This window comes from Homalodisca vitripennis, chromosome 1 (genome assembly GCF_021130785.1).
Source record: "Homalodisca vitripennis isolate AUS2020 chromosome 1, UT_GWSS_2.1, whole genome shotgun sequence".
NCBI classification, from domain to species: domain Eukaryota; kingdom Metazoa; phylum Arthropoda; class Insecta; order Hemiptera; family Cicadellidae; genus Homalodisca; species Homalodisca vitripennis.
Genome location: NC_060207.1, coordinates 72,971,541 through 72,993,603, shown reverse-complemented (window position 1 = coordinate 72,993,603; position 22,063 = coordinate 72,971,541). Strand labels below are relative to the sequence as shown.

The following is a 22,063-nucleotide window of genomic DNA, read 5'->3' as shown; positions in this document are numbered from 1 at the left end:
TAAATAATTAATATTATTTACTGTACCTGCAATTGTTTCTTTTCTATCATCACAAAAAACAATATAAAAACTAAACAAAAGAGAGATCCCTCTTAACCAAATGTTCACAGTATGCATATTTGCTTGATTTATTTCTTGTATTAACTTTCATGAAAACTTCACATTTTAATTTTAATAGTATTGATTAACTACAATAAAATTAAACAAAACTGGTTTGTTATGACCAGACGGCAGACAACACAACCCGAAGACCCGATAGGCAAATACTAAACAGAAATGTGAACAGGACAGTGGCCGTGACGGACGGAATAAACCAATGAACAAACGAACTTGAACCCTTTCTAGATGCGTAACATAGAGAAAACAAACTCTGAAGTTTTCTCCAAAACAAAGTCAATAGAGAATCTCAGCTAACACTCAAATAAAAGTTACAAAACCATATAATTATACGAATAAAATTTTGACAAACATCTTATTTCATGCAAAACTATTACAATAGCTTGTGTTTAAAATAACAAGCGATTATTACTAATGAGGACGGTTTCTGAATCGTTAAGTTCTATTGATGAATGAATGAATAAATATTTATTTCCCCATAATACAATTTTGGTAAATTGAGAAAACCCTAATCAATATATTTCTAGCAGCAAACTGTTAACAAAGAAAAGTGGGTTTAATGGAAAACTATAGCAAGATTTTATTAAACCAGTAAAAAAGATCAAAATTTCATGTTAACATGTTAATAAGTTTGGAACATGTGAGTTTTGGAACCGACTTGAGGATCATGTGAGTTTTGAAAATCACTGATTTGGAACAAGTGAGTTTTGAAAAACGTTAATTAGAACATGTGAGTTATGGAATTGCAGATATTTTAAGAGTAATATCAGTAAGTAGCTAAAATGTACCACTTGGTCAGAAAATGTAAACCAATCCTCTGATTCAATTTCAATGAAGTTTCAGATCCGACTTATGCTCTCAAAACTGAACTTAGAAACCATTTCAATAGGTCAGGAAATAAAAAATAAGGCGAATAATATAGTATAAACAAACTTTATTTACAATGTCAAGAGTGGATTACAATTTTCAAACTTGTCTAAATTAATATTGGAATTTCTTCACGCGGTTCACACATGGCTAATTGATTTCCGTTGACCGACGGTTCACCTTCTATGATTTTTTGAAGTGAAAACTTCTTTAGGCGCGTTGAGCGTTTTGGTAGAGGGTAAAATCCTCGGTTCGCGTCACCGACATGCTAATGATACTAACCTGCATGAAAAAGTCAGTCTCGCTGTGTTAAAACTGTCCCGGCGGAGTATGAAAACAGACTGCGAAAATCAGTGACCTTTACGGCTTCCTCTCGCGATTTAAAAGTGAAGCCAATGTCGTAAAATTCTCTAAGATGCGTCAAATTAAAGCTCTTAATATTGGCAATCTATTGGTTACATTTCGAAATAATTTTTATTATTGTTTACATTTTACATAGCGTTTACAATGACAAGAAAAAAGTAGTAAGCGAGGATTTTTTGACGTGACAACGTCTTAAATTAGGTTGCGGCTCGGAGTCACTCATGAAAAAGTGTAACGCCCGGTAACGTTACGATGCCCGTCCAGTGGGTCCGCCGCACGGGATCCGCACGGGATAAAGCAGATAACTGTGGGTCCGCCGCACGGGATAAAGCAGATAACTATGTTTATTCGTGAAAATGTGGAGTGCTTAGATTCGTCATTTACAACAACTACAACAATAAAGGTAAATAATTGTACACTGATATTTCATTATCGTAAACTATGATTGATTGATTAATTGTTAGATTGACACAAAAGTTGAGAAACTGAGTTTATAGGTTATGTCATACTATGGACAAATGTTGATAGTGTTAAGTAAATTATTAGTTTAAATCACTCTGCAATCAATCGTAATTCAGTCGATTGAGAAGAAACAGCGCGTATTGCTAGTCAAACATTTAAAATAACAAATTATAACCTCTAACCTGTCATAACAGTGCGACCAAACAAACGAACTAAACCGACCAATCACCACGCGCGGAGTTAGAATTTAACTGTGTTTAGCAAGAATTTCAAATTCCAATTTTAGTAAATGTTTTATTCAACTTTACCATTTACAATAACAAATTTTAATTAATTTCAAATTATGTACAATGTTTTAGTAAACAAAATATATTTCTATAGTTAAAATTTGTGCAATTCTTATTTTCATTCAATTCCTTGTTCCTATTGTGCAATTTAATAATATTCATATCAATAAATATTCTACCGAGAAAAAGACGTTGTCACGTAAAATCTTAGCCCGTAAAACCGACTTTACAGGCAATCATAATTTTTGTTTGTTTGTAATTTATCATTTTTTTATTGGAAGTTTAGTTTAGCCTGTAGTAGCGTATGAAGTGATGAGTGAACGTTTCTGCCGGAACTGTAGTTGGCGCATTGGCTCACTGATACCGTATTAACTCAATAAATTAGTTTATTGTGCAATAAAAATACCTTTACGAAAGAACCAAGTTAATTTAACTAATGTATTAGTTTTAAAAATATTGTGGGTTTAATTTTTATTGCAATTATATACTTTATCCGTAGCAATAACTGTATTATTTACAACGGTGTTCAACTCACTGTTGTTCACTCGGTGTTTACTCACTTGTATTCTATGTTTAACTAACTATTAATATTGAGCAATTACAACAAGTATAATGATTGCATTGAACTTTTTATTAAGATATTGTTAAGATAATTTGTATATTAATTATTTTTTCAACCACTTTGTATTTATATTTTGTTCATGATTTGTTTAACCCATCATATGTAACTAATAAATAAAACATAAAAAATTTCATATAATTTTTGCATGTAGTTTTAATTACTCTCAACTTAATAGTTCCGTTTTCACTTCTATCGGCAGTCCCACGACTGCTACTGTTTTTTTTTTTTATATAAAAATGGAGATTGTCATTATTTTTCCAGATCTCTCCAAAGTGCTTACGTAGAAGTTTCTCAACTTTTTTTTTCTTTTCTGAAAAGATAGCCTAGTCCTACCTGGCTATCTTTTCTTTGGTTTTCTTCCAGTTACTTTTATTAGGAGCCCTTTTTGTAGGCCTTTCATGTTCAGCTTAAGGTGTCAAAAACTCGTCCATCTTCTCATACGTTTAATGAATAAATAAAGTTAAGTTTCGCTCACAATATACAGATTTTAGGTTAGACAACCTCTTGTTTTGCTTCACAACTCTGTTTTTATTGGTCGAGAGGAACATGTGAGTTGTGTTGCCAACCTTACTTTTTCAACATTAAATTACATAGGAACATGATTTTTAGGAACAAACTTAAAGCATGGCAATGTGCAGGACAACGAGACGAAAAAAATACACTGCAATCTAAATTTCGAATTTTTTGGAACGTGTGCACTTTGATTCTAACCTCCTCAATTATATATGAAAAACAAAAAATAAAAATGTGTGTGTGTGTTCTGGATACACTTCCTTTAAGGAAATTAGGGTCTACATGGGGAAGTAAGCCTGTGCGTAGACCTGAGCCATTGAGGTGCCGATAATTGGAACGGATTTTACAAGAAACAAAATATTTATAAATTTTGGAAACAAGTAAATACAAAAAACTTAAATGAACAATAGAATTGCAATGTTAAATGTTTTAGTAGATGAACTTTCTGTTAATAATGACAACCTCTTTAAGCTGTACAATAATCAAAATAAATAATATATTAAAATCGATAATTAAAAAGCAATATCATTTGGATAAAGTTATTACCATCCGGGAGCAGCAGGATGTGTAATACATGACGTGATGACTATTATTATGTTGCATGCAAAAACCACCTTTACATTTAAACTCCATATATAAAACCTATTCAAAAATTAAAAACAAATAATTTATGAGCTGAAAATCTTATAAGTGATGAAGTAACATATATTTCCTCACAATATTAATATTTATTTGTTCAAGCAATATCGCATTCGTTAAATATTTTGACGATTTCACGTCATCCAAGCGTCCATCTTCAATATATTTGACGACTCGGATGAACATTGTAATAATATCATTCAGGAATTGAAGAGACAAATTTATCAATAGTAAATTATTATAAAGTTAGGAAACCAATACAGCAAGACAGTATTAACAATATAATTCTAATTCCTGAAGAACATTTCATATTTTTTCTCAACATATTTACTCAAACTCAAAACGAAACCTTCAAAATCTTCTTCAGAATATCCCGGTGAATCTATAGGATAGTAAGTCGACCTATTAAAGCCTATACTATCTTTAGTACCTTTGCAATGTTTCAAAACTGACTGGAAAATGATTAAAATAATCGAAATCTGAAAAATATTGTCGTAGACCTTTAGTCTCTGATAGTTTTTCTTCAGAATTTTCTGATTTCGATGATATATTACACTTACATATACTGCGGTACTTCGGTATCCGAAGGCCACTACTTTAGAAAGAGTTTTTCTTACCATCAATAAAAAAACTACAATATTACAAAGAACAGATTTCATTTGATTTACTGAAAAATATCATTATAAAGATCGGTTCTTGTCTTCTGCTTCACAAATGGAAGCAATGTTGGTGAGAAGGAACTCACTCTGTCTCTATCTACTATTTGTAGCTATGCTATATACGAGGTATGACTATTAAATAACGGGACTGATATTGTAAAAAAACATATTTTCATTTTAAACATAATTACTTATTATCACCTTCAATATACACCCCTTCTCTATCCCTGCAACGCTCCATGCGAATTTCCCATTGTTGGAAACAATGCTGAAAGTCATCTTCTGTCAAGTCTTCCAGGAGTCTTGCCGCTTTTTCTTGAACAGCTTCTACGGATTCAAATCTCGTACCTTTCAATGCAGATTTCACCTTAGGGAAAAGATAAAAGTCGCATGGTGCTAGGTCTGGCGAGTAAGGTGGATGTTCTAACACTGGGATGCTGTACTTGGTCAGGAACCGCTTGACAGATAACGCGGAATGAGCTGGCGCATTGTCTTGGTGCAAAATCCATGATTTGTCCTTCCACATTTCGGGTCGTTTTTTTCTTACTCTTTCACGTAGTTTATTAAGTACCTCAAGAAAGTAATGTTGATTAATTGTTTGACCTTCAGGAACCAAGTGAAGGTACACATTCCCACGAATGTCGAAAAAAAAAACAATCATCATTGCTTTAAATTTTGACTTGTTCTTGCTTTTTTGGCTCTCGGTGAAGTTGAGGTCTTCCAATGCATGGATTGGCGCTTCGTTTCCGGATCATAAGTAAAAAACCACGATTCATCACATGTTATTATTCTTTCCAATAAATTTGGGTAATTTTCAATGGCATTCAAAGTGTCAGTACAAACATTTTTACGAGCTGCTTGTTGATCAATCGTAAGAAGTTTTGGTACCATTTTTGCACACACTTTTCGCATGTTCAAATTGTCATGTAAAATTTGCCGTACACATTCTTTATCAATGCCTACAGATTCAGCAACTGCACGAATGCTTAATCGTCAGTCAGACCGAATCAAATTAGCAACTTTTTCGACATTGTCTTCCGTTTTTGATGTTGAAGGACGACCTGGCCGCGAATCATCTTCAACGTTTTGTCGACCATCTTGAAAACGCTTAAACCATTCAAAAACACGAGTCCGCGATAAACATTCACTGACATACACTTCTTTTAGTAAATTATAGGTTTCGGTAGCGGTTTTTCCAAGTTTAACGTGAAATTTAATAACAATTCTTTGCTCTATTATTACGCTTGTTGTTTACAGAAACGAGACTTTTTTTTAAGCCTCAGCTACACAGCTATATAGGCTTCGATGTTCACTGGTTTATCTCGTGTCTATACATGATTGGCACTCCCCGGGATTTGAACCCGTGATCTCTCAGTTAGAGAGCCGAGACTATAACCATTAGTCTACGGAGGAGGACGAACGAGACTAACTGCATTCTGAAGAGGAAGTCTCAAACTACACAGCTGTTGGTCATTGTTGGTTGGCGCATGCGCACTCGTTCCACTGCAGCGTCAGTCCCGTTATTTAATAGCCATACCTCGTATGTAGGTAAATACATACGAAGTATCATAAATATAAAAAGTTTACAATCAACTGCACGGGTCGTAACAGTGAACGAGACCCACTGGGCCGGATTAGTCAGATGATTAGATAGACCGAGCGCCGAACAGTGGTGGGGGTACTGGGTGAGGGGCATCTAAGCTACGGAGGAGTATTTACTCCACCCTGCGTGAACTTAAATCACGCAGTCTTTCTGTAAGCGGTTAACTTTCTTTATTGGAAAATTGATGCAACTGTAGGGAAAGACAGGAAACCCTTATGCTACATCGGGTTCAGTTCTAATGCGACAACGACGTAAGTGTATTTTGTGCCAGTATTACTCTGATTTTCCTTAACCTTTACTGTCATAACTGTACTTTACGTCGTTGTTGAACATAGGTGTTGGTGAAGTATATTACGTAACTGACGTGAATGCTTTGCTTTGCTGCGTTTACCTAAATAACATATATGCTAATAAAATTGTTTTCTACTGCCTTCGATATTCCATTCGACTAACTACTTGTTATTTTTAGGTTACTGAAATGTGTTCACACAGTACAGTCACATTATATAATAGTATAAAAATAATAAATCGATAGGATAACAAGCAAAGGTAACAATTGATTTAACAGTACAAGTAAATACGGCTCTACCCAATAAACTCTTTATTTTTGCCTATGTATTTTTGTGGTGAGATCATTTTGTAGTTTTTTGTCACATCAATTTTTATAGTTGAAAGTTATAAAAAATAGAAACAATTATGTGCATAAATGGTATTATTGTTTGTAATTTAATACATTTATTTAATTTTATTACCCTCTTATGCATTTTCATAATGTTTTTGTGCAAAATATGTTGGTATATAAAAGCCCTCTATTAGCCTATAAAGCCCTAATTACCTTGCATTATTCAAGACATTTTAAAATGCAAATTGAAATATAGAAATAGGAATTATAGTGTTTTAAATTGTGTTTGTATAGTTTAAATATTTCTGATCAATCTCCAATTGTGTCATGACAAAGTCACTATTTTCCCCTTTTTTACAAGTATCTGAAATTGGAACTGACACAAGCTTTTTCTTTTCTTCGACATGCAGGTCTCGGAAATAGAGATGCAGACGAAATAACAACTTGCATGTTTAAATATATTGAATAGGTGTCAAAAACCAAGCCTAGACAAGAAATCATTTTTTATTTCGACAGTTGTGGAGCACAACAAAAAACAGGTAAGAGCAAAGTAAGTGTTTGTGATTGGTATTTTTGAACTGAATTAACACTCCGACTGATAATAAGAAACTCTTAGGATGATACACAGGTTGTTACCTTTGCTCAGCATGTATTTAAGATATTTTAAAAATGCTAAATTTAATGGTAAGTAATAAGTGTTATATATAGTATTTCGTTATAATACGGAGACAATTTAAAAATTATAATAAGCACTTACTGGAGTATTGGTTTTATATATTTTTACATGAATCGAAAAATGTGTAGTGTTGATTTTTCTTTTTCTAAGTTTCACTCCAAGTAGGTTTTACAAGACTTGAGATATCAAGACACTTTAAGTTGATACATCAGTTGGAGGGTTAAAAGACTCAGACTTCACTGTTTCAGTGACTAACTAGTTCTCATTTTAATAATAGTTATACTGAAGCTTGGTATTCTTTTTTAGGTACATGATATCAATGTATCTGTTGCAGGGGAACTTCTTGGTGTGAAACTAATTACTCATGAGTACCTGAGTCGGATAACGCCTACATCCGATTATCCTATCACGATAACCTAACTTCTAATTAAGTTTATCCCACACTCGGATTTCTATCAGTCCATCCCAGGTACTCAAAAGCAGGCGTGGCCGAATATTTAAAAACGATCGAGCATATATCCAGACCATCTACTCTGACTTTTTCAAGGTCCATACTATTGCTTGGATATTTAATCCCCTGCATTTACCAAGTATTACATACACAAATCTATCTATGTGTAACGTCGCAGCCCATTGTGAGGACCCTAACTTCTTAACCATGCTTGGTCCCATACATAATAACGGTCCAACCTGGGGACTACCATTCCCAAACATAACAAACAAATTATGAAAGGATACATGTACGTGAAGCATTCCCGTTTCATCGGGCAAGACTTATTTTCAATTAACACTCATAACGGATATCTAAAAGACCACACTTACCGACTGTCTCTTAAACTCTGGTTTTATAGCAGTGCTCTTACTGCCGTTTATTATATATTTTATTTGATTTATATTTACTGTTTTTCATACTCAAACTGAGGTATTAGTCCGTCCATACTAGGATATTTGTCTGTCCGTCAATATAATTATTTTGGCCTAAAATTCTATATGATTCTTTCATAGACATACATGGTCCTATAGCAAATTTCAAATATCCATGAACTTTCTAATAAGAGTTATAGCACAGACGAACAAACGACGACAGAATTTTTTGAGGGACCTGTGGGGAACTTAATAATTGTTTGAATCGTTTTTATCATGGAGTTCCGTTCTCTTGGATACGATTGGATTGAATTACGAAAATAAGCTTCGTGTTTACAAGAAAGAGTTTTTACTAAATTTGGGAAAATATATAAGCTTGGCAATATTTATAGACAAACACAACTATTTTTATAATTTCTCCATGTGTAGGCTTCACTAAATTTAGGAAGTTAAAAATAAAACAAATATGCTAGTAACATAAAAGTTTTGACACAGAGCCACCATATGTTCCCACACGAAGACTGGAGGTTCAAAAAGATTACTCAAATATTTTGTCGTTGTCCAGCTCCATTGAATAGACCATAGATTATAAAAGAAAAATAGAATAGACAGCGTCATCAAAATATTAAAAATATTACTTAGATATTAATACGGGTGTCCCGCAAGGTTCGTAACTGGGTCCTACTATATTCATCCATTATATATATTGATGATTTGGAAAATGAATTCTCATTGTATACAGACCCTCTACTCTTATACAGACGATAGTTACCTTCTTTTGGCGTATCCTCTGAATCATTTGAGAGTTAGAAATGAAATTAAAACAATGTATCAGGGTGGAAGGGCCAATTAACCCTCCATCAGGCGCTTAAAATTAGAAACACCATCAGGCGCTTACGGAGGTTTCCTCCAGGTTAGCGAATAATGGATATCATAGTCGTTTAAACTGTTTTTATTTGTTTAAATATTCATACTGATTTAATTACAATATAATATATTCATTTTTAGAAATTAAATAAAAATTACTCTGTTATGTAATGAATTTTCCAAATAAGAAATTCAAAATCTTAAAAAATGTTACTGTATAATAACATAATTTATTTTAAGGAATAATGCAATTAATTGTAAAAATGTTTAAACTACTGTAATAATATATGGAAATTAATTTAGTTTTAACTTCTTACAAAAACAACTTACTTCAATTCTTGACATATTATACAATTGTAATGTCAATTATTACTCTAAAATCAAAATTTTACTAATCAAAAATGTTTTAAACACTACACAAAGTTTCAAAACATTTTCCTTCTGGTTCTTATAATGACAATGTTCACTCCATAAACAGTACTGAAATGTTCCCTAACACACGGGTACTGTACTGACAAGTCTCTCGTCTTCATTCTCCATTTCACAAAATTCAAATAAAATATATTGTAAAACTTAAAAAGAAACCATCACAGGTCACACATTTAGGCGCAAACGGATTATTACTCCATAAAAACTAAACACTATAAGGCGCTCACGGAGATTTCGTCCAAGCACTACAAACACAACATCGGGCGCTCACGGAGGAATCGTCCAGTCTCGCACGGAAGTAGACCTCATACTGACAGATTTTGACAAAGATAAGCTATTGTTTCGCTTCCCCGAAAGATGCTCGTGAAGTACACTGCGGGAAACGACTGCCAACATCAGAAAAGTATTACTATTTTGAATAATAAAAAATACACGGAGAGAGAGAGAGAGAGAGAGAGAGAGAGAGAGAGAGAGAGAGACCCCACGGGGTTAGCCATGTTAGATGAGGGGATATATTAAAATGTCTCGTCAAATGGGGAGCAATCACCTGATTCTACGTCGTGACCCATAGTATCAGTTCAGCCAGCTTATCGAGTATTTATGTTAAAAACCAAACATAAACCAACATATTCTAAACAATATCTTATACTAATAAAATATTTTTGTAAAGATTATACATCCTCCTACAGGCGCCAATAAAACTATAAATGTACTAATGACGACTGGCTCAAAATTAAAAGCTTGTTGAAAGGACAAATTCTTGCATTAAATGCGGATGAATATATATTATGTTTTGCTTATTTGCTTATCATCTATTACTGCAGGCAGCCTCTGTTCTGATTTGAAATGTGTTTGGAACATTTGTAAAAGTGTTAAAGGTCACAAAAGACACTTAGCAACATTTTCTTAAGCTCGTTGAAAATAATACTCAACGTACAATGAATCGTTCGTATAGTTAAATTAAAAATTTTAATAGGTTTAGAATTGTAATTTCTGTGTAATTGAAGCTGCACACGATTAGTTCTTTGCCATTGTCAACAATAATTACTATACTGTGTATAACTTAACAAGTCTCGATGAGACCTATTATTCATTTCAAGAAGCTGAAGTAGACCTCAACTTCGCAAGCTTAATATGGTTAAAAAAGTTTCAAAAGGAGAATTGATTGCTGCCATCAATTTTCTGACGGGTGTACTTACCAAAACAGGAATTGCGCAATGTCAAACACTCGACTGGGTGTGGCATTTAAGGTAGACATTACGCTTAAGTTTTTAGAAAAGAGCCACACTCCTATAGAGCGTAATTCGGCATATAGTGTAATCGAAAACTACTTGCAGAAAAAGGAAGTGCATTTACCAAGTGATTATTAAAAGTTTAACAAAGAATCTAGGACCAAGCCAGCACCTTAAAACGTTGTGGAAGTTGACCATACCTTTCTGGAGAATTAGTCAATACCAAAGACCATGGAGTACTCTACAAAACGTCTTGGAACACCTTATGTAGATCCAACTATTACACTTCTTAGAGCTTTGTTATATAGGCCTGACGCAACTATCCATTTCAAAACTGACTTAGATGATAAATGGAGGCGACGTCCCAAAAGACCCAAACAATTTAACTTTCCAACGATGGTATTTGATTCTGTACAGGAAAGCCACTTAAATATACCTAAATAAATATGAGAACCTTCAGGCACTTGGGAGATTTATTCCAAATAACTCACTTTTTACGATACTCTTATATAACAGTGTACCGTTTTTTTTTCGAAACTATAGTGTAGGCATTCTTTCAAATACAGTAAAGATTTAAGTTTGCACATAAGTATTTATAAAATACTAATCTACGCTTTAAAATATTATATTTCTGGAGTATTCTGGCTAAGCATTATCATATTGTCTTTTAGAACGACGTCTTGATAATATGACATTATATAGCAAGTACTTTTTGTGATTCAATGTTTATTGAAATTAAATAAGGCTATTGCCATTTATACAATTTAATGTATATATATATATATATATATATATATATATATATATATATATATATATATATATATATATATATATATTATATATATATTAATATATAATATTAATATTATCATAATATTGTTAATATTTTGACTAAATATTGTCCTTTCCAATAATGATATAAAACATATAGTGTATGCAAAGAAGAATAAGTTTTTATATACAAGGTTTGAATTATATGAGGCTTAAGCCTGTTTTATTATTTATTTAAGTAGGACAGTTCAGCTTAAAAGTGCAATAAAGTCTAAACCAGAAATAATAAATCTCAAAATATAAAGGAATATCACCTACGTGACGTGCTATTATAACCTAAATAACGAATAGGTATAGCAATTTAAGGCAATAATTACTATGTGATGTCATAAAACATTTAAGCACTTTTTATTAGAATGTTACATCAAGGTCAGTTTATAAATTGTATTTTAATTAATACAAACATTTATGAAATTAAAACAAAAAATTGTATTGAATTTGAGGAGTTTTTTTATCCTTTTTAAAAAGTTACCATTTCATAAAATGAGCAGTATTGAACGAATACCAACGATTTATATATTAAATTCGAAACATAATACGCGTTTAACAGTTATATAAATATTAGAATAATTGTACTGGCTTTATTTTGACATATCAGCTAAATAATTCGGATATCCTGATCATATGTTGGTACTTTTCCTATTACGTGAGCGATTTTGTAAACGGTATGAAGCAGAAGGCTCTGGAGGTGGGCAACTGTCAACAATGGTGTGTCATGGTTTCTGTACAACCTTACGGATGTGTTTTTTGAAATATAACAAGGTAAAATATTTTAATTCTCCATAAGATACATTTTTATTACCTTTTATGCTGATACTGTTACTATTTTTTTATATTAACTTTAATTCTTATTACTGGCGTAGATATTTTTTTTTAGAATTTACAACAGTCATCTCCATTTTCTTCTTTGCAGCCTTCACGAAATTTCATATTGCTATCTCCTTAATTATTAAAACTATATACATAGTTTGTTATCGACAGTAACATATGGACTTAGTTTAATTAATGTTAGTTACAATAATCTCAGTAGTGTTGGACCTATTATAACAACAAACCCATCTTTAGTGTAGTGAAATATGACCTATTAAAATTGAAATTTACAATGACTTCAATGAATTGCTATGCTGGAAGTCTGAAAGAGAATTTAATTGCATCACCAGTACTTCTTTTTATTCTTGGAGTTTTATAATACAATAATATTCATGTAGGCTATCACAGATGCATCTGGTGTTTTTATATAATTAGGTTCCTAAGAGGTTCCAAATTATATAAATATAGAAATCTGAATTTAGGTAGGCCTATAAAGGTAATTTGGGGTAATACTTTACAAAGTTTCTTAAAATAATATACAACCACTTTTAATGATTTCTTGAGTAGTATACTTTTATTTGCAGAAAGGATTTTTAGACCCAAATACTACATATTGTACAAAAATTATTAACATGTTATAAATTTAAGTTGTATATCTATTACTCCATCGATCTAGGGGGAAATCTGAGTTCTGGTTTGGGGATATAACAAACTAAAGAGGAGTGTTAACCCATTAACCATTTATCACAGTACCGTCTTGTGACAGCCGACGCGGTACCAAAACACTGTTTTTGAAATTAGACTAAGACACTACGCTAGAGTGAGTTGAGTTATATGAGAGTAATAAATTTCAAATTTATCAACACTGTCAATACTTTTGCAGTGCTTTCTCTAAAAGGTCTGATAAAATTTGCTTAAAAATGCTTAAGTTATATCAAATTTAGGAATTTGAGCACCTAGTGATAAACAAATTAAGTATGTGATCTTTTTATTTTAATTTATGGCCACCAAAGATCGTTTTAAGAACTGAGCCATTTGAGCAAAAGCTTTCATCTGGCTAATGTGCCTAAATCGATGTTTTACACAGGTTGTTATTCCCTTAAAAATTTAGTGTCAGATTAGAAAAAAAAAAAACTTAGTTTTTCATCAAAACTAACCACATTACAATATAAAAGATTTCAATATCTTGTAGAAACCCTAATTTAAAAAATTAGACTTGTATGGGTCAAAATCACAAAATGGGATAATTTTAACAAAACTTTGTTAAATAAAAAAATTAAAGATAATACTTTCAACTTTGTTGTTTATAAACCTTAAACAGTGTACTTACTTACCTTCATCACAGCAGAGCTCAATTTCAGGTTAGTTTTATTTTATACATTTTTTCGTGTGATAGAGTACCATGCAAAATATTCATTCCGGTCACGCTCCCCTTTTTATCATTACTATCCAAAATAAAACCAAGAAACATAAAATACTAACTTTTCTTAAATAACTACGGTATTATCTGTATATGTATGGGATTAAACACTGTTATATTAGATTAATGTTTCATGTTTTTCTAAAAACAGCTAAGAAAATATGCGTTTACGATGTTTAGTTAGCTAAAGTTACTTATAAAGAGCTAAAATCAATGCCATCACTTAACTACTTATCATGTCCTATTAGAGTAGTATTTAAACAAGGAAAATAATGTTAAATTGAATTATGTTTTCATAGGAATTAAACAATTTTAATAAATTTCTGCAAGTGACCGAAGTGAATCGAGCGTGACAGAAATGAACTGTACGTGATAGAAGTGAACCTACTTGACAGAAGTGATTTCTTCCTTCAAATCAATTTAAAATTTATTTAATTTAATATTAAAAACCATTGTGACAAGATGTTATTTGGATAATGCGTATCTGTATTTGCAATATGTATCTGGCTTACAAGAAAAGCAAGATATACTTCTTGAATACATTATGCTATTCGAACCCAATGTTATCTGCCTAGCCAGCGTGATATTTTTTATGGGTGGGATCACTGTTGCTTTTACTTCTTTTTTATTTCATCAACGGTTGAACTGTCTATTTCAATCAAGTAAATTTTTGTCCTCTTCTTTAAAGTTTTCACAAAATCTGAAGCACAGGTAATATCGGTTCCATGTCTAACAACTTCGTCTGCCGTGCGTTTCAATACTCCTCCCACACCATCCATTGGGTATTGCCATGGCCAGCCTCTGTAGTTATGTAGTTCCAAGTCATAAATTTTAAATTCTTAAAATACCGTATGTTGGTACTTTGGTTTTCATGAGATAAATGTTGTACCTATTCTTATATTGGCTTGAAGGACCGTCAGAATAAAAATGAATAACCTTAGTGGCTGGGTATTTGTCTCTGATATGTTTGAGGGTAGGGTCCATGTGTGCCCAAATAGCATGGGCCTGGTGGTCTAAATGATCAGATAATGTACAGAAGCTTTTTGCTACCAACTTCCCAGATTTATTCTTAACATAATACAGTCCAGTATTTAAAGTTATCTGTCGTTTTGAGGCACCAAAATGTGCCGATTGGATTTCCTCTGTGTGCTTAGCAATATAATTTTCAGAAAAATTATCCTCACTAATAGTTCTCCTTCTGTCAAATTAGCTTTAGGTTGCTTTAATTTGGAAGATTTCTGTATGTAATAATACACATGCTTCTTGAAAGCTATTAGTTCATTATTCAGCTCATTACATAGTTCTGAAACATTCTGTATATTTTTCTTCTTTACAATTTTTACTATTTTCTTTCTTTTCCCCTTGTTGACTTTCTCTTCTTTAACAGTTTGCCATTGGTAAAACTTCACTTTAAAGTCATTGTCATATTGGTAAGATAGGCCTATATGCGCATTCTCACATTTCTCACAGAGGTTCATCATACAGAACTCATTTTTTGGATCACAGGCAATGGTGTCAATTACATCATTGGCATTATTTTGGGATATAACTTTTAATTTTCTTAAAGCATTTATTTTCAGGTCTATATTTTGGTGTTTGATACAAGCACAAGTTCCTCTGTCGGCTGCTTTTGGGGAAGTTATCCAGAACGGACATAGTCTAGAAAACGTTGATAATGAAATACTTATGGTGCTTTCAATGACAAATCTTTTACGCAAGTTCTTTTTGTAATCCAACAAGACTCTGTGTTGTTTTTTTTCTTTGTTTTTTATAATAAAATCTCGTTTGCCAGGACAGATACGGCTAACCGTATCGTCTTCATAAAATTGTATGACATTTCTTGCTTGTTGGTCATAAATACATTTTTTCCGCTTACGTTCGTACTTGAATTCACCTCCAATTCTTCTGTTCATTTTAAATAGGATACTAGATCTTTAAAATGGCTCTGAACTCTATACCTTTTTAAAATTGTATTTCCCTATCATTTTAGTAACTAACTGGTGCTCTTTGGATTTGTTATTTACTCTAGATACCTGACTTTTTAATTGTTTTCTTAAACCGTATCCTAAAAACAACTGTTTCTTTTTTGTGAAACCCTGTCTTTACCAATTAACATGTTCACTTGTTTGTTTGGCGAGGGGGAACCTAATTGAGGCATACCTTTCTGTTTGGATTTTGCCCTTCTCAGTCTCATTTTATACTTTTAAAGTTTGCTTTTTAGTTTTTTAATTTCTTCCTCCTGTATTTTTATTTTTCTATGCGTTTTGCTCCTATCTTTTCTTACTATCTTACGTCCCCTTTTCTTTTGTTCTGCATTAGGAGAGGACATTTCAGGTACTGCTAGTAATTTCCTCTTTTTGTTTAATTTGATATTTTTTTCCGATCACGCCATTGTTTTTTTATTCGGCGATGTTCACGAGGTGTCATGTCTTTAACCTTTTTAATTTTATTTTCACTTTTTAGTTTAGCATATCATTTTCTATCTTTACTTCTCTTTAACTCCAACTCTTCTTCAGTCATTTTCGCCCTATGCTTACGTTGTCTTTCTTTTGCTAAATCTCTCTGTCTCTTCAACGCTTCACTATCTGATTTTTTCTTTACACGTGCCATTTCTTCATTGATTTCAGTCTGAAAACATGCATATTACTCGAGTTGGCGTCACAAAAGCATGTTGGACAAATATGTTCAAATATTAAGTGCTATTATTTAAATAAATCATTTGTAGCTATTAAAATCTTAAAAAAAAATGTGCCTAACAATGATTATAGCAGTTCAATTGGATTTTACCTTGAAACCCTAAGTGAGGTTAGGAAGAATGTTTACAAACTAATTAAAATTGATAATTTTATAATTTAAAGTTTATAAAACAATTTGTATTTTACTTATTATCTTTAACAATAACAAATTGCGTTTTGTAATTAATTATTGCAGTTTAGTATTCAAATCATATTAATAAGAAGTAATCCTCTTTGTAGGTAATTGTAACGTTAAATATTTGTATCTGCATAATTGTAGGCCAAAATAATAGTTTTCATTTAACGTAAAAGGCCTGTATTGTATCTAGTAATGTATACATAGAATAATAGATATATCTATTAATATAAGTTCACTTCGGTTACTCCATTCACTTACGGTCACAACCACGTTCACATCGGTCACTCTCTTTCACGCCCGGTCACGTGAGAGGAGAGCGTGACCGAAGTGAATATTTGTAGTTCAGAAAGCGCCACTATGTAGACAGCAAAAACCAAACCGTTTTGAGTTTGAGATTATGTTTTGAAGTGGTTTTTAGTATTGAGCAATCAAATAGTTTTATTATATGTTTATAAGTTTTTTGCTTTATATAAGTGACCGAAGTGAAAGGTAATTATCATACGGCAAGTTTTTACCTGGAATTATGTAGAAACCCAAAGAAGATTTTATCAAACTAAACACAAATCACAACGTAAACAACACATAAGCTCAACTTCTTACTGACTGCAGACGAAAGTCGTGGATTGAACCGCCCGTTTCGGTTATATCGCTATTTTTAAAAATGACGCCGACTGAGAAGGAAGTGAAGGAACAGACGTTCTATGTATTAAAACAGTTTGTTATTTTACTGTTATGCATGTGTTATACTTGTTCTCACAAGCGCTCAGTATAAACTAACTTTTACTACCTTTAATTCTTTTTTATGTCACACAAAAATGTATGAAATGTTCAACCCTGAAATGATGTTCACTTGGTGGTAACGCGTGACCGGACGGGAATATGCCAAACTATAACAGTTACTGTGATCAAATAAGAAAACATTTTAATAAATATATATTTCATTATTTAAATTTAAATACTATCACACTTATTGTACATAATTATTTTTTTTAAGTCCTAGGGTTTAATTTGTAAAGACGATGTAACATGTATTGTCCCATTTTGTGAATTTGACCCGTATAATTTATTGAATTACTAATAAAATTTTCAATAGTTAGCATTAAACTATCTTTAACCAGTGTTTATTTTAGTTTTATATATTTCCTTTCAAGATCATTGTTTTCAGACGTATATTCTTATATGTGTGGATTAACAATATTTTTATCTATGAACTAGATTTTTTAAAGCTATTTCATTTTAATTATTTAAGTAAGTATATCATTGTTTCGAAATGTATGTCCACTAAGACAATCTGAGAACTGAGCCATTTAGGTAAGAGGTTTTATCTGGCTGGTTTATACAAGTTACTGTTTACACAAGTTGTTGTAAATAGCAACAAGATAATCTCAACTTGATAACTGACAGGCTGGGCGAGAGAGTGTAAGTTCAACACAAAGTGCACATTTCACAAGTAGTTTCTTTTGAAGACTGGAAATATCGATGTGGTTATAGAAAAGATCTAAAGATGTAGTAAATATTTGGTCCATAAATAGCAAACCATACATACACATTACTCTCTAACATAATCATCCTCATTGAACCTAAGTTGTCTTGGTTACAACAGAAAATCCTGTAATCCATCACGCACATAGAGAGAATATCTTAGAGTTTTAAAATGTGTAGTAGCAAGTGTATTAACAATCGATACTACAAATATGCTAAACATTTTTATTAGATCAAATGTAAAAGATTATCCTAAGCTGATTTTAATAATTTAAAGAGGTGCAATTGATTTTGGGTTTGGATAATATTTTATAATGTAAATCATAGCCTTTTATGGTATTTTTGCTGAATACAGAAAAAGAAAAAAGTTTATTGATCATGCTACATGAAATTACAGGCATTTAAGGTTGGAAATTTAGACAATTTCGTAATCTGACATAAGTAAACATGGCTGAAAATACAAATATAACATTTTCAGTATAAACTCATAACTTATATTAAATATAATTTGAGAAAAAGACATGTTTTTAATTTTTTTCCTAGTGCTTATCTTTATACAGGAAAGTACTGTTTATTCGTAATTTCTTTGTTTTGTCTTTTTTTACATGTTACATCAGTGTGCTCAATTTCATTGCTCAGGGAAGAATTTGCAAACATGTTTGATTCACTACATAAGTAGGGGGAATGCTTTATTCAATTTTTTTAGATTGTTTATTTTATAGAATCTTTCTAGAGCTTGATACTTTGTTTTGTCATTCCTGTTGCACAGGGCCATTGAGCATTATTCACGATTTTCATTTTTTTTTTCTTGGGGCTGATGATAATAAACCTGTTTTTTAGATGTCTAGTAGTTGGATTTAAGTGTGTTGAGATAAAAAATATGACAAATTTATAATTATTTTTACCCCTTCATTACCCTCACATTTTAAGTATTTTGACCGTTACCAAAACTAGTGTGATTGACTTTCACCAATCATGCTTGATTCTTTCCAGAGAGGAAATTCCTCAATTGTGTTCATGAACAATTATGTTGTGCTTGATGGGGTAAATGTATACATTTCCCTAATGCATTTTTATTGTTTGCCTGTTTTGGTGGTATGTTAAATGTGATCCGAGGCTTAAAGAAATATCTTAGACTATTGTGTAACCCGTTGAGCGCACGATTGCTTAATTTTTAAAGCAAATTTATTTTTTTTTTTATCTCTTAGGGTACAAGGAAAAACATATTGAAATTATTTTGTTGTGCAAAATTGCGGAGCCTAAATATATTTCTCATTATTCTTAGAGGTTTACGTTTTTGTCATTATTATTGAAAGATTTGACTGAAAATAAAAAAGTCAGGAAATAAGCCGTCATTGTGAACGTGTTAAAAAGAATGCACAAGAGAGTAGAGGAGAATGTACAAGAGGAGAGTCTTTTGTTCATTACTTAAATTCATATTTTTAAAACATAACACTGCTTGATCTGTAGTTTTGAACAACTCCGAGAAGTTGTTATATCTTGAATACTATCTTGTTGTATTAATTGTTACATATATGTATTAAATATTATGTATTAACCCTTCAACTAAATAATATAAATATAATAATCACTCAAATAATGTAAATCTGACACCCCTGCTAACTTGGAAATTATTTGGTTTATATCAATCAACACTATCTCATGATTGATGTACCAACTGCATTCAGGAAGAGTTGCTGATTTCAGTAGCATATTTTGTTTTGCTATTTTTAAAATGATGCCTAATGCTGCGATTAAAAATAATTAATAAAAAGGAAATAATCACTTTGCATTCTTGTTTGTTTAGATTTTATTGAATTTGAATCTCAGTATCCATAAAATACACATGATGCAAGAATAGATTCTTACATTAATAAAAATAAGAAAATAAAAACTGGTGTATTGTATATAAATGAAGAAACTAATGACAAACTTGGTAATAACGTAAATTAGAAATATACATAATACAATATTATTACATTTTTAAAAGACTTAAAATAATTCATATTGATCTTTTGTTTTGGATGAGATGGTAGTTATTTTATTTTATGTAACTGTATGTTGTTACTTCATAGATAATGTTTTATGCGTTTTTTATGTGATGAAATTGTGTAATTAGCAAGTTGGTGTAATCTAGTCTATCGTGGGACGGCGTGATTAGTTCCTTTCAAGCAATGATCATAAATACACTTTTATTTTTTATTGCATACTGCATTATGAATATATTCAAGATCACTCAGTATAGAGCTGCGGTGAAGGTGTTAACCACATGTATTACGGCGAGACAGTTATTGTATACTAGCTTAATACATTGACTGTGGCAGACATATTAATGCTTACTGGATCATTAAGAGTACTCAAGATTACTCAGTACTGAACTGTAGTGATTGTGATAACTACATGTATTACGGCGAGACAGTTATTGTATACTAGCTTAATACATTGACTGTGGCAGACATATTAATGCTTACTGGATCATTAAGAGTACTCAAGATTACTCAGTACTGAACTGTAGTGATTGTGTTAACTGCATGTCATGTATTACAGGTAGACAGTTATTGTATTGTAGTAGTTTATAGGATTTAATTAATTCATTAATAGGATATTTTTACTGTCTGGTGTACAAGATTATACATTCAAAAAGAAGCACTAAATTTATTATCTTATAAATTTAGATATACATTTCTCAGGATATGAAAATTAGGAGTAATTAATAAAAACTTAAAACTGTGCTATTTGTTAAAATAGATAAGAATAAAGACATTGTTTTCATTCTGAAATATAATTAGTTTTTAAATATTATAATATTTAACACAAACAACCAGAGCAACAAGAAACAAACTATTATCATGTCATTTAATTCTAGTTGAATAAATGTGTCTGAGTTGATAAGAGATAAGTTAGTACAAAACAGTGAAACTGTTGATGCAATGTAGCCTAAACAGGGCAGAATGAGCAATAAAGCTGAGTCACACCTTCAAATAAACCGCTAAGTCTGATAAGAAATAATTGGCCAACAATCTCTTACTAGAACAACCCGAGACAATGAAAACTGCAGTTTCCAAAGAAGATTTATAATACTAGCTGGATATTTTACTTTTTTTACATTTAAACAATACATAAAAATAGAAATGTACTTAAAAATTTCCAGAATGGTGGTAGAAGTTTGGTTATTACACATCAAAAACTTCCAGGGCAGATAAAAAAATCACACTTCTAAAGATTAAGAAAATGGGATGAGATGAGAATAACAATGTACCTTAAAGAAATTTGTTGTTGCTTTCATAAACATAATTATATTTTTTAGAGAATGTCAGATTATGTTTATCTGTGTGATTGATTTCTAGTGAGAATGCTCCTACATCACGTAATGGTTTTGAACACTCATATTCACATAATACTCTTGTGGTCAGATTGATACTTCACATGAAGTCACTTCACTTGTATCTCAAATATTTTTGAAACCCTTAGTGATTGTTACAGATATCAGTATTAGGCAAGTCCATAACCAGAAACATTTTAGGTGAGGAGTTTGGTTGTCTACGAAACCTTGGTCTTATGAAAGAAACCCCAGCTTATCACAAACATTATCAAAGTGCATTATGGAGTGGGGGAGGGGCTGTAAATCGCCAAATTCCCCTCTGCCAGCCTTCATATTAAGTAATAAATCCTAGCTGGCAATTGTGAGGGCTGTCAAATAATTTTATTTCAAACTTCTGTACTGTATGTCTTTTACAAGCGTACAATGGTACAAACTGCACCTCTCATTTGCTATAAGTAGATCCTTTGGCATGTTTATTCAGTCTTTCAGGTGATACTCT

The 22,063-nt window shown here is 31.7% G+C and overlaps 2 protein-coding genes across 3 annotated transcripts in view; one reads left to right on the top strand and one right to left on the bottom strand.

Annotated features, from left to right (window-relative positions):
• Positions 1–302, bottom strand: part of LOC124364525 (low-density lipoprotein receptor-related protein 1) — a 221,709-nt gene extending 221,407 nt beyond the window's left edge. Inside the window, 1 exon segment of the mRNA XM_046820081.1 lies at positions 27–302. Within this exon segment, the coding sequence (XP_046676037.1) occupies positions 27–117 (91 nt within the window). The 5' untranslated portion in view covers positions 118–302.
• Positions 303–12,307: 12,005 nt separating this feature from the next.
• Positions 12,308–22,063, top strand: part of LOC124364512 (roquin-1) — a 76,715-nt gene continuing 66,959 nt past the window's right edge. For both annotated transcript variants that reach the window (XM_046820068.1, XM_046820059.1), the window contains exon 1: positions 12,308–12,418. The gene's annotated coding sequence lies outside the window, so the exon portion shown is untranslated. The remainder of the gene's footprint in view (positions 12,419–22,063) is intronic.